Source organism: Oreochromis aureus, linkage group 19 (assembly GCF_013358895.1).
Source record: "Oreochromis aureus strain Israel breed Guangdong linkage group 19, ZZ_aureus, whole genome shotgun sequence".
Lineage (NCBI taxonomy): Eukaryota > Metazoa > Chordata > Actinopteri > Cichliformes > Cichlidae > Oreochromis > Oreochromis aureus.
In genome coordinates, this window is record NC_052960.1 from 13,597,726 (window position 1) to 13,611,222 (window position 13,497).

The 13,497-nt window shown below is 40.3% G+C and overlaps 2 protein-coding genes across 3 annotated transcripts in view; one reads left to right on the forward strand and one right to left on the reverse strand.

Annotated features, from left to right (window-relative positions):
• The window catches only part of zgc:110158 (uncharacterized protein LOC553590 homolog), a 37,182-nt gene extending 33,430 nt beyond the window's left edge, over positions 1–3,752 (forward strand). For both annotated transcript variants that reach the window (XM_031747183.2, XM_039603679.1), the window contains exon 18: positions 662–3,752. In XM_031747183.2, coding sequence (XP_031603043.1) covers positions 662–691 — 30 coding nt within the window. In that variant the 3' untranslated portion in view covers positions 692–3,752. The remainder of the gene's footprint in view (positions 1–661) is intronic.
• Positions 3,753–4,805: 1,053 nt separating this feature from the next.
• Positions 4,806–8,893, reverse strand: LOC116326057 (ankyrin repeat domain-containing protein 34B). The gene is made up of 4 exons (XM_031747156.2): positions 8,681–8,893; positions 8,031–8,213; positions 7,542–7,758; positions 4,806–5,896 (listed from the first exon to the last, which is right to left on the reverse strand). The coding sequence occupies exons 1-4, from the start codon at positions 8,891–8,893 to the stop codon at positions 5,043–5,045; spliced, it is 1,467 nt and encodes a 488-aa protein (XP_031603016.2). The 3' UTR covers positions 4,806–5,042.
• Positions 8,894–13,497: the final 4,604 nt, after the last annotated feature.

The following is a 13,497-nucleotide window of genomic DNA, read 5'->3' on the forward strand; positions in this document are numbered from 1 at the left end:
ATATATATATAGTGGATTAATAACTTGTGTTCTGCTTGCATTGTAGCCGCTTACTAATCACTTAAAAGCTCATACAGTTCCCTCTGTATCAGTGATGTGATTGCAGTTGATTGACATAAATGTTTGCTGCACTTGAGTATATGATAAATACCTGGATTTATTTCATTTTAAGAATTTACTAAATGACTAGAAGTGGCAGTATCTGTCAGCCTTGTGTTTGGCACAGAGCAGGTGGACGGGGGTACTGCTCCTTGTATTGTATAAAAAACTGTAATGGTCTCTTACCTTTGGCCTGAAGAGCCACGGGGTGCACAGACTAGAACTCGAGCCAAGCCTTAATCACTCGATTCGGCTAATCAGTAGCGGGGCAGGGTATCATCTGAGTTAAACAGCTGCTGGATAAATGCTAAATATCTGTTTGAAAGCTAGGATTGATTTCAGTCCATACAAATCATATATGTACCATTCCCAGCCCTTATTAGACATACAGCAGAAAGTTCTGATTGCCTGAGTCTGGTGAGTTAAAGCTTGGCTTCAACCTTAGTCTGAGCTTCCTCTAGCTTTGCAGGGCGGGGTTTGAGCGCCCTCTGGTGTTTAAATGTTGTCAGTGACATATCCACTCATCTGTGCCCTCCTCCCCCTTCCCTCTCTCTCTTTTCAGTATTCACCCAACATGACGATGAGTGTGTGATTTTATTTTCCTTTTTTTTGTATTTTCATTTATTTCTTTCCCCCTCTTTATTTTTTGTAACCCTACACCTGATTTTTTTTTTTTTCCTTCAACTGAATCCTTTCTTCACCTTGGACTGGATCACTTCCCTTCCTCCCCCCACACATGCCCTCTGTCCCCTCCTCAAACGGGGACCCACTACCACCCAACCCACCACCCCGTTTTTGTTTTTTAATTTTCCCCTCTTCTCACTCGGGAACTGTACGGCCACAGCCTTCTGGGACAGCCCTTGAGCATGCTGGGACTCTAATTAAGACGGGCCCTCCCGGAGCATGTAAGCTGGCTGCGGGTGTGAATAGGAAGCAGTCACAGAGCAACAGGAAGAGCCTCCTCTCTGACTCCGGCCCCAGCCTCCCTGGCTTCCTGTCAGGGTCTAGACAATGAGCGAGGGAAGGAGGACAAATGGAGAGAAAGGGGGAGAAAAGAGACTTGAAACACAGCCCTCCCCCTAATGACACAGTGTCAGGTCTCTCAGCAGCTGCCTGGAAGCGTCTCAACCACGACTTTGGATTTTTTGTTTTGTTTTTTTAATCATCGTCTTTTGATTTGTTGCTGTTCCTGATGGGGTTATCGGCAGGTCGGGAAGAAACGACCTCCTTCGTGCCCCCCACATTGTTCTCCTTGTGTGTACATTTGTAACAGAGGTGTTGTGATGATCAGTGAACAGGATTTTCCTTTTTTTGTGTATGTATTGTATCATTGCTATTTTTATTATTGTTATTAATGATTATTGGTATGATCATTTTAAGATTAGGTTCTAATTTTCTGTTGTTTGTAAGGGCACATTTATTATGATGAAGACAGTATACGTGCACAGAAATCAGTAATTATTTGCTGTGTAACATGAGGCTCCGTGTGAGCACACTGCCCCCTGCAGGTAAGATTTTATTCCTCACGGTACTAATTGGTTCTTTGTTTTTTTTGTTTATTTTTGTTTTGTTTTTTGGGAGGTTGGCAACTTCTTTTTATAAGATCTAAAATTTTAACTTGTTGCTCAGTAACTCCCACCAGAAGAAGAGTCTCCTAGGTTCCCTGCAGTAAAATGCACAGCTCTATTTATTTATGTACTTTTAATTTGTCTTATGAATCATTGTTCCTTTTTTTTTTTTTTAAGTGTTATCCCTGTTTTTTTTATTATTATTATTTCTTTCTCAACTGCAGAACTAGTAGCAACTGTGTAAATATGCAGATCCACTCAGCAGCATCTCCTTATCTCCATCATTAGACCCCCTCCATCCATCCCGAAAGGTGCTGACGTTATCACGAGTCCACAGTTTGACCACACTCACACCGCTCCCACTAATGCTTCCCACTGTTCACTCTGTCGTGTACATACGTAACATGTTAGTCTGTCTGCTGACCTGTAGTGAACACTTGGATCGTTTTCGTTTGCCGATGAGGTCCCCCACACACTGTGATGTCCGTCTGCGCTTTGCGGGCGCTTGCTTTCACACCGCTCATTTTAGCTTGCAGGTGTTTTCGTTCGAATATGTGCTGTCCTTCCTCTTTTTGCGGTTGCTTGTGGTGAAATGGCTTCTGGCCATCTGCTGATCGGATCAACTGTGTTTTTCTTTATTTTGGAGAATGGCAGGTCAGGAAGCAGCAATGGCATTGCTCTGTTGACTGTAGCGAGTGGCCTCCCTTCCTTTTGCTTCCCTATTCTCACCTCTCTAATAGGCCAGCATTGACACACAGACACTCAGTCACACACCACCCCTCTCTGATAATTTTTTTTTTTTTTTGGGTACAACTCTCCATGTTTTAATTTTAATTTTTTTTGTAAATACTGTAAAATGCATTTTGATATCATTGACATGTTTTGATATTTCAAATCACGACTTTAACAGTTGATCAGAAACGAGCTGATTTGGGCAACTGTGTATTTGTTCAGAGATGGCGTGTCTTTTACTCAGAAATAATATGAATGACGAGAGAAACTGGAGCTGCTATAGACTATTATGCTATTTCACCTCATCACAGACAAAAGTGGGGCTTTTACTGTGCATCGGCGCTGTTGTGTCAAGGGGTCCAGCGGGACAAGGGAGGAAAAACCTTTTGTAGTCAAGCTAATTCACTGTCACACACATGTACCTGAAAAACTGAGCTTCAGATGAGATATAAGTCTTCTTCCTCTGCCTCTTTTATTGGAAATTTATTGGGGGGAAAAACCAACCTACCTCTGTTTTTGCAAATTCATGGTCAAAAACAGAGGTAAAGAGGACATTTTTATAATTAAACTTGTAGCCTCTTGACACAACTGAATCGCAAAGGAGGGGTACAAAGGACACTGGCTCTCAATCCAAAGCACCAGGGACCAGAGTACATGCTTTACTATGAAGGATTTTTTTAATCTATTTAAAAATGAGGCAAGAGAAATGTTTGGGAAAGTAAAAATGGGAAAAACAATAACACGTGGGACAGATTTGTTGCTAAGAAGCGGTGGAGGTGGTGCAGGAAGAGGCGTTTTCCTCCCCTGTACTTTGAAATGCTGTTGTATAAAATGCAGTCCGACTTCTTTCTGTCCTGTAAGTAAAGCCGTCACAACGTTGATCATTTCTGTATTTCTATTGTGCTGATGTATAATACTGTAACATTCAGGGGTGGGGAGGGTTAAGAGAGGACTTTTGGGGGAGGGGGTGGGGAGTAAAGATTTTTTTGTTTGTTTGTTTTTTGTTTGTTTTTTTCCTGTTCAGTTCCTCATTTTTCCTCTTGATGACAAAGCAGTATTGAATATGAGGCAGTCTGTCCTTGGGGAGTTGCTTTGTATCTCATGTTAGGGTAGTTTCAGATCCTAAATGTCTTGTGTAGTAAAATAAGAGGTTCCTTCGTATGTTTCTTTATATTGTAAAGTTTCTTTAGACGAAAAAAAATGTTGCTTATTGGAAAAAAGGTGGGAAATCTGCATTGATAATGTATTTTTTTTTTTGTTTGTTTTGTTTTAATTTTCATCAAGTTGTCAGTCGTTTTTTGCCTGTGTCCCCCTTGTTGTAGATACATATTAAAAATAAATAAAATGACTTCACTCCTTTTGCCATGAATATAAATTTTTGCCTCCAATATAAATGTTAAAGTTGATGAACAGGAGTCAATTTTTAAAAGGTATGTATGAGTTTTTTCTTTCTAAATATTCGTTTCATACAGTTTATTTCTCCATTGTGTTCAATATAGAATCAACAAGTGGGCTGCAGCCAGAAATTAATTTACAATTAATTAATTATTTAAACAGTTTTGCAGAAACCTTAAGTTACTTAATTCTAAGAACACTCCACTTTCCCATTGTTAGTGTGTTTGAGTTATCTGTTGATTGACTATTCAATTTCTTATCATATCAGCCTTCTTTTTCATTGCATTTCTTTCTGCTGGTTCACGTTGTACTTCTGTGACAAAACACTTGTTTTTAACCCAGATATTTGTGAAAGGTTTCCACAGCTTGCTTTGAGTTTATCGCTTGCTCGTGTTGAATGAGAATTTAAGCAGGTATCCTCTTAAAATTAGTTAATAAACCTTACTCCATCTCAGAATCACAAGTCTGAGTATACAGCAAGCTCTGTAAGTTTTTGGACAGCAACTGTCCTCTGGACACCACCACAGTGTTAAATCAAACAATCAAAATGTGACTGAAGTGCTGTTTTTCAGCTTTGAGTCATGAGGTATAACAAAAGTGTTTCATTAATTGTTTTTCAGAGGCTGTATTTGTATCTAATTCAACGTTTTGAGGGAAGGTGGAGCCTGTCCCAGCTGTCATAAACCCTGGACAGTTTGTTAAAGGCCTAACACAGACCAACAGCCATTCATGCTAGCAATCACACCTACAACATACATTTAAGGTCACCACTGGACCTAACATGCATATCTAGATTGTGGGATGGAAGCTGGAGTATCTGAAGAAAATTAAAGCACTTAAAAACATGTCTTATTGGGTTACGATCAGGTAACTGACTTGGCGATTGAAGAATATCCCATTTTCTTTCATTATCCAAGTGTTGTAGCCCTGCACACTTCAGAGTTTATCCTGTGACTTCTATCAACAGTCACACCATCAATAAAAACTCCTTGTTACACTGGCAGACATATGTGTCTATACCATTGCCTCGACCATGTTTGATGGATGATGTGCGGTGCTTAAGATAGATCGTAAGTATTTCCTTTTCTTATCATCTTGCAGTATGCTTCAAATTCTCTGCTGTTCTGTTCCTTCTCCAAACTTTTCTCTTCCCATGATTACAGTAGAGCCTAAAACTAGTCCAAGTACTGACGGGCCTAACTTGTTAAAATGACACTGGGACCACTATCCTTCAAATATAATATGGTCTCACATGTCTAAATAGTTCATCCGCGTTCCTCCTTTTAGCTGTTCAAGCTGCACTGAGTGACGACACAGTGACCTCCTGTTTCTCTCGTTGTAGCAGGAGGCAGAAGGAGGAACCAGCGAGGTGACAGAGGAAGCTGAGGGCAGTGGAGGGAGTGGAGCTGGCCTCACTGATGCTCTAGAGGGAGGAGAGGAGCTGGGTGGGTGAGGCAGAAACACCATGGTTCTGCTTTTGGCTGGTGAAACCTGGGTTGGAACCTGGAGGTAAGATGTGGATTGACTTATCAAAGGAGGGAGGTGAAGCAGAGGAGGGTCGACTGTGACAGAGGGGAGGGTATTCCTGCGGAGCTGGGAGTGAGGGGGCAGGCAGGTGGAGAGCTTTTTGTCTGAGAGTGACCCTGCAGGAGTGACACATCGTTCGAGGACCATGCTGCCGGGTGTTGCATGAGTAGAGCTCATCTCAGTGAGCGAGACGACTGAATGAGAAGCCTTCAAAGAGAAATCCTCGTGGCTGCGGCTGTAATTCCCTCCTCCATATCCGTTATCTCTCATTTGAACCTTGCCTCGTCTCCTCTCTTCCACTCTGGAATGATCAAAATGGGACTCCTTTTCTTCTTCCTCATTTTCCTCACCCTTATTCCTTCCTCTCTCCCCTCTCAAATCCTTTCTGTCTCTCTCCTCCTGTGGGCTCCTCTCCCTCATGCCCTCCTCATAAGCTCTGTTCAGACAGGCCAGGTTGTGAATCGCTAGCCAGGGTTCAGATGATATTCTCTGTCTGAGAGGGGGAGAGCTGCACAGGCTCAGTGGTTCACAGGAGGGACGTCTGCTGCTAATGCTGCTGCTACTTCCTCGTTGGCCTGGTGGAAGAAAATACGTCAGTTTTAGGGGTTAAAATCATACATGTAGAAGCTGTTGAGAAGAGGCATCCTTTCTCTGTTGCTGTAATGTTTCTTCATATTTGTCATAAAGCTGTGTCCCTGTTGGATACATACAAGGCTTTTAATCTATCAATAGAGTGTCTTAAAAAGGTGAACATCTATGATAAAAATCACTGATAATGTCTACTGTTTCATGCTGTATTCCTTCTGGTTGTTTAGAAGAGATAAGCTGCAGCAGTGGTCACATTGTGAGATGATATCTCCGTCCCTGTGATTTACATCTGCCCACTTTGAACACCTCTCACAGTGCCACGCAGGAAGCCATGGCAATCCATCCTATTTCAGTCCAGAATAAAGCAAGGCAAAGCTGCACATTCATATAAATATGTTGTGCATAGCGTGTGATTTAAATTCTAAAAATATTCAGCCAGGTTTTCCCCAGTTCATCACTTACCCTCACATGACACATCTTTCCCATAACAACCATCTGTCTTTATTCACTCTGCTTCTATGGTACAAATCGAGTTCATAGTCGGGACCTGTAGCTTCTTTCATTACAAGCTTCACTCACCCTGGCAACACATGTTCATTTTGTCTCCTCGGGAATGAGCGTGCAGCTAATGATTTCAACCACAAGGCATTTATTCTCATCTGTCTAGACTTGTTTTTGTTCAGTGCTGATCTGCTATTATCCAGGAGAGGCAAGTGTCTGCATATAGAGATTGCGGTATTGATCTCCCGTTTTAAGGTGGTATAGCCAGACAACTCTGATAATATTATTCAGAGCTGGTTAGGGAATCCGTTATGCTGTGGGGGAGTGTTTTGTTGACATGCATTGGGTCCGCCAATCCTTTCAGAACTCATCCTGTGATGAAATGTTTCTGTTCAGATGGAAAACGCTGTGAGGGCCGCAGTGACAGTTCTAGCTGGTTTGGTGTGGTCAGAAATGCAGCTTTGTTGGAACTTTAACTAAAACCAACAGTGGTGTCAGTGTCTTGAAATACAGTTGTGGTCAGAAGTTTACATGGAGTCATCATGGGCATGACTGTCAAGATCATTTTTGGCTTTTAATGATTTCCTTTGAATTCTGTTTTTTCCAGGGTGGAATGATTATACAGCAGACATCTTTATTGATTTTAAAAAACAAGAATTGGATGCATAAGTTTTTTTCTAATCCACACAGGGTCAAAAGTATACAAGGAACTCACTGAAGATCTAAGAAAGATTCAAACAAACTGGTAATGTCTCTCTGAGCCATTTCTAAACAATTGCATATTCCAATATCATCAGTTTAAACAGTTGTATGTAAGTACAACTTATTCAGATGTGTCTGAATAACTTGTGGATTAGAGAAAGTCCAAAATAAATTCAAATTTATGCACCCAGTTCTTTTTATTTAAGACATTGAGGGGGTATACTGTACAGCCATTTCACCCTGGAAAAAAAGAAGAGTTCAAAGAAATCCTTAAAAGCCCCAAATTACCATGAGATTCATGCCCACGATGAGTGCAGACATAAAGCTTTCTGTTGGTTATACATCTTTTGCAAGTTGCCTGCTGGTGTGGGATACACCATAACTCAATTAAACCAAGGCATTTTCCTTTAAACAAAGCTCATTGCTCACTTGTTGCTCTGAAGTTGAAGATGTTTTCGCCCTCGGGTGAGTTTGGCGAGCCTGTCTTCAGGACGATGTCAGATGGGGACATGCAGGACACCGGTGAGATGTTTGGGGATGGGAGAACATTCAGATAGCGTCTGGTCACAGGGCCTCCATGCACACCCAGCTCTGTGGCAATGATGATGATGTCACGACCTCTGGCCTGACAGGCATCCATCAATACCTGAAGTACAAGAATGCTGGTAAAGTAACTTTACAGGTTTTGTGGAGGTGAAATCTCCTTCTTTTGGAGTTCTATTACATCCTGGTAGTTTTAATGATAATCATTTAAAATGAACCAAATGATATCAATTAACTGAAATTAACTCTATCTTAGGGTGATATAGGGTTAAAACCCCAACATATAAACAGTGCCAAACCCCATAATATCCTCTTCCATCCTTTAAATGTATTGATTTACACTTTATTTCATTTTTTTCTTTGTTCCTTACTAACCTTCAGAGTAGGCTGATGCTGCTCGTTGATGGCGTAGACCAAAGCTGAGGCTCCAGAGTAATCCTCCATGCTTGGGTCGGCTCCTGCAGCAAGGAGTGTGGCTGCGACCTGAGCTCCCGCACGCTCCATACAGGCGTACATCAGCGCAGTACGGCCCGCCCGGTCTTTTGCATTAGGATCTGCCTGATTGGTGCAAAAGATCCAATTGAGTGATTAACTCAGTGATAAATGATAATCCCAGAAGAGAAATGGTCCGGTGTTAGGAGTCACTCGGAAAGCTCAAGTGTATATTTTATAGAAACCAAATTTAGCAGGACTCTGTGCAATTTGGCTAATGCTCTCTTAATTAGAACTGATCTGGCACTGTTGCTTTTGTATTGTGGCTCTCAACTGTGACTCACAGAGTGTTATATTCTGTTCTCTGGTGCCAACATGTTCAGGAACACCCTTTTAGTTGGATGGGTTACACAAGCAGAGCTGGATAGATCACAAGCCTGTTTACTATGCATTAAAAGTTCTCCTCTCTTAGAGCAAGTACAGTTTTTATGCATTAAAAATACACCTAAGTCAATAAACTGCTGAACTTGTATGCACATGTTTACATTCAAGTGTCTGTATTTAATGGTGACTATTTGTCACTGCGGACTGACCTTGTTCTGGAGGAGGTATGTGAGGAGCTTAATTGTCTCAGGCCCAGCAGGCTCCCCTCTCAGGGCCTTGCAGGCAGCCAGCAGAGCTGTCTCTCCTTTAGGGTTGCGCCCATTTACCTCTGCTCCACCTTCTACCAGCAGACGGACTAGACGGAGCTTCCCAGAGGATGCTGCACTGATGAGCGGGCTACAGTCTGACAGAGGGTCCAACATCACCGCTGTAGGGCATTCAGTCATTTATCATTCTGATACTAATAATATCATATCATATATAGATGCAGAAATGCCTCAATCCTGTAATCAGAGCACTAATTGGATTACTATGACAAATGAAAACCTTGCACATGCACTATATTGCCAAAAGTATTCACTCATACATCCAAATAATTGAATTCTGGTGTTCCAATAACTTCCATGGCCACAGGTGTTTAAAATTAAGTCTCCAACTTTCTGCAGAGTCAATCACTACAGACCTGCAAACTTCATATGTTCACCTGATTAGTTCAAAAAGAGAGCATAGAGAATGTCCTGGAATGGCTTTCCATGGCCAAGCAGCCAGATGGAGTGGTGTGAAGCACGCCACTGCTGGACTCTAGAGCAGTGGAGAACTATTCCAGTGAGAGGAACTCTTAATGCTTCAGCATACAAAGGCATTTTGGACAATTTCATGCTCCCAGATTTTTGGGAACTTTTTAGTGATGACCCCTTCCTGTTCCAACATGACTGTGCACCAGTGCAAAAACCAAGTAACATAAAGACATGGATGAGCGAGTTTGGTGTGGAAGAACTAGACTGGCCTGCACAGAGTCCTGACTTCAACCAGACAGAACACCTTTGAGATAAATTAGAGCAGAGACTGCGAGGCAGGCCTTCTCGTTCAACATCAGTGTCTGACCTCACAAATGTGCTTCTGAGTTGAAGCTACTTTAGCTACAAAGTGGGCCGACATCATATAAAATCCTTGGATTAAGAATGGGATGTCATATGTGCATTTAGGCAGATGAGTGAATGCTTTTGGCTATTTAGTGTCATTTTAAAATTTTCTTCTAATATCAGTGAAAATTTTAATGGATGAACAGAGTATCCACAGAGTACCTACATTCAACATCATTCTTACCTTAATTTTTCTGTTCAGTCTTCTTCAACAAAACACAAAGACAGTGGTCATCTTCAAGTTATCCAGATACGATGCAAAAAAAAAAAAAAATACTACCCTGCTCCGAATTTTATCCTGATTCTTTACTTGCTTGGTTTTCTGCATGAAGCGTCCTCGTGTCGCTGGCCTGCAGCAATCAGCCGAACATGAAGTGATAGGATACTAACTTTCATGTACTCCCTCGGTCTCTGTCTCCCTCCGTCCTGATCTGTCCTCTCCTTACCTGCTGGGTCAAAGGGAGGTTCAGCCCACGGCTACTGTTCAAAGTCATAAATGGTTTTAAGCCCAAAATGTCACCTGTTGCAAACACTACACTTCAAAAGAGCCAGAGGGCCTTTGATATGAGTCAGCTTTGAACAGTTCTCATCTGCTTTGCGACCATCTGTGTTCAAACACTGGCAGGGAGACATAGATGAGAAACACCGAGAACTAAACGCAGGCTCACACATTAAACTCATGGCAGCTCATTTGTATCTGAACATTTTTGACGCACTTCTGTTGTTTGTATTTTAATCTTTTGTTCTTTCAGAGCACTAAGCGACTGTTAATATACAGTCATGGTAAAAAGAAGTACACCCATACAGTTCTCATCAGGATAAATTAGGTAAATACAACCTCAAAAGAACAACGCATTAGAATATAATGTGACATTATTCATTTAACAAAACCTAAGCCAAAATGCAGAACAGTGTGTGAAAAACTAAGAACACCCCACGTTCATTGACCAACTTAATGGTTGCACCAGTGAACAATTAACTTAATTATCCTAGCCGAGGACCGTTTTTCAAACCTAAGCCGTGCTGCCATGTTCTCTTTTACAGAAAAGAGGCTTTCGCTTCTTCTAAACAAACCATACCTTTTCAGTCTTTTTTCTAATTGTGCTGTCGTGAACTTCAATATTTAAGATGCTAACTGAGGCCTGTAGAGTCTGAGATGTAGTTCTTTGTATTTTTGCAGTTTCTTTGAGTATCTGTCCTCAAGGTCAGTTCGGTCGGGTCGGGACATTCCCTCTCAGGGTGATAGACGGTTATCTTGAATATTTATGAATAATCTTTCAAATTTAAAACTTTGTAACCTTCCCCAGACTGACAGGCAGCAACAACTGCTTCTTTAAAGCAATTACTTCTGGTTTTTTTAGAGGCGTTCACAACCTACCCTCTTAATTCCTATAGAAGCAGTAAGGTTGTACTATATTTTTATATTTTACAGGTAATATAAAATGTAATTTGTTGTTCATACGAGATTGTATTTACCTAATTTTAAGATGTGCTGATATGTAAAACCTCAAATCTGAAGGAGAGTGTACTTTCTTTTTCAGATGGCTCCAATACTGCTTCCAATACTGAACTTTTGATTGAAATACAAACGAATTCAGTTAATCAAACTGTGTCAAATATTCTTAGAAAATCTGTTGAGAGTAAAGACTGTAAGTCAGAAAGAATCTGGATATAATAGAAGTGCTCACACTTACTGATGATCAGATAATCGAGTGCATTTGATTAGCAGCACCTGGCTGATGTTTACATTTAGTTTTTGTATACTGCTCCTGCAAAGTGGCTGAATTTTTGTTAAATATATAATTACTTGGTGAAATATGTTGTGTTATGTAGTTGATCCGACCTGCCGAAGGTAAAATTGTATTTTTATGTCCTGACACATAAAATGTTATGAATGAAAGTGTGTGTACTTTCATTTTAGTGTACATGCTTTTGATTTGAATGAATTCAAAGTGACAGAGAAAGAAGGAGGAAGAGACAGTAGATAAACAATTCAGCAAACCCCACACACTGGTCGTGTATTTAGGCCAAACCACAATTAGCTCAAGCAAACAGATTTAGCCCGGAGCAAAAGCAGCATGTATAACATGTTTATAAGGCAGTGTGAAAAAAGCAGCACTGTGTCTTATGGTATTTACATTATTTTTAGTATTGAGGGCTAAAAGCTTTACTACGCAGTAGTGCCTCAAAAAGCAGCAATAATCTTCCTTTTAGAAAAGGTTATCTCAGCATGCAAAGTCCTTAAAGACCTTGTCGTCTATCTACAGAGATGTAATAGAGCAACAGGCTGATTTCGAACTGTATGCAAACGTATTATCAGTCAACGTTTTTTGGGATGCTATCTATAGTAAATGTCAGCAGGCTCACTTTCCCAAAGGTGCATATGTTAAATGAAAGCTTCATCTGTGTGTGTGACAAGCTGTGTGCAAAACAATGTGAAATATCAGCTTGAGCATTTAATATCCATTTACATGTTGACATATATCTGGATTGCAGTCCAAAATGCAGTGTTATTGAGTCATTGCATTGCCTGACACACCCCATTCCTCCTGCTGGGAATGACTTCAGCACTCATTCATGCTGCAGCATTCTGAAGAGGCACATTTTGAATGAGTACTGCCCTAGTAACATCATTTTGTCATGGTTACACCAAAGTGAAATGACAACCACCTCCTAAATAAGCCATTCAAGGGAAATTCCAGTGATACATGTCCACCACATCTAACTAAAATAGGCAAAATTAAATAATTAAGATTGTAATGATTAACACCTAAAAATACAACATTATCTTGTTAAAATTTCCTGGGAAGCGTTTGGTTTCTGGCATTGTTTCACTGGGTCTCTCACAGCTGGAAAAAGGCAAAGACAGAAGAGTAAATTATCTCTATATGTGTGACTCAGCAGGGACAAAATCCACCAGGAAAAGCTGAGAATGTAGATTCTCTCAGAGCCACTCTGCAATATATTTCAGTATGTGTTGAACTGTCACATGGTGCCACATTTATATCTTTACACACTATATTGCATTTATGACTGAAGCAGAAGAACTTCATTTTGTTGCATTATTAAATTAAGCAGAACAGTTGGTCTTTCAGTGACATACGTTCAGTGATGGAAAATAAAATGTAATTCTATATAATACTTTATACTTAGTACAAATAATTTATGCATATATTGTAATATTTCTCCAATACATTTACTCTAAAGCCTTGAATACATTTACTTTACAGAGTCAGAAAACTAAAATGTAAAATTGTGAAATGATAAGTACTTTAACCACATCTTTATTGAGCTGTAACATATATTAACATATCAGGAATTCTAGTCAAGTTGTATAGTAGAATTGCCAGTTTTATTCCATTCTACATAATAATTACTAAGTACTTTGGTACTCCAAGTATATCTCGATGCTACTAGTTTTAAAAAAATTTAAATGCATCACTTAGAGTTGTAATTGTGTGCATTGTAGCAGTGATTCAGCTAAAAAAAATTGCACAAATTCTGTTTTGCAACAGGCGACTAGTCACACGTGTCTGAAGATATAATGTAAAATTGGTTCTTTGCTAAGATGTCTGTTACGTGTTGTCACAACAGCAGTCCGTCCCTTGAGTTAGGTGCCTTTTTTATACTTGAATGATTCACAGGTCAGTGTTAAGCAGCTTAACAAACAAGAACAAACACAAACATCCATCTGAAAATGATCAGGTGCAAGGAATGGACTGAAAATCAGTGAAAAAGCAGCCAGTGTCTGATGAAAACATTTAAAAGACCTACAGAAAGCCTGATGAAATGTTGCTCAAGACAATTTAAAAAAATTATAAGAAAGTCTGGCTCCTTGGACGCAGACTATTAAGAAATGAGAGATGTCTCGACACTTGTACTGG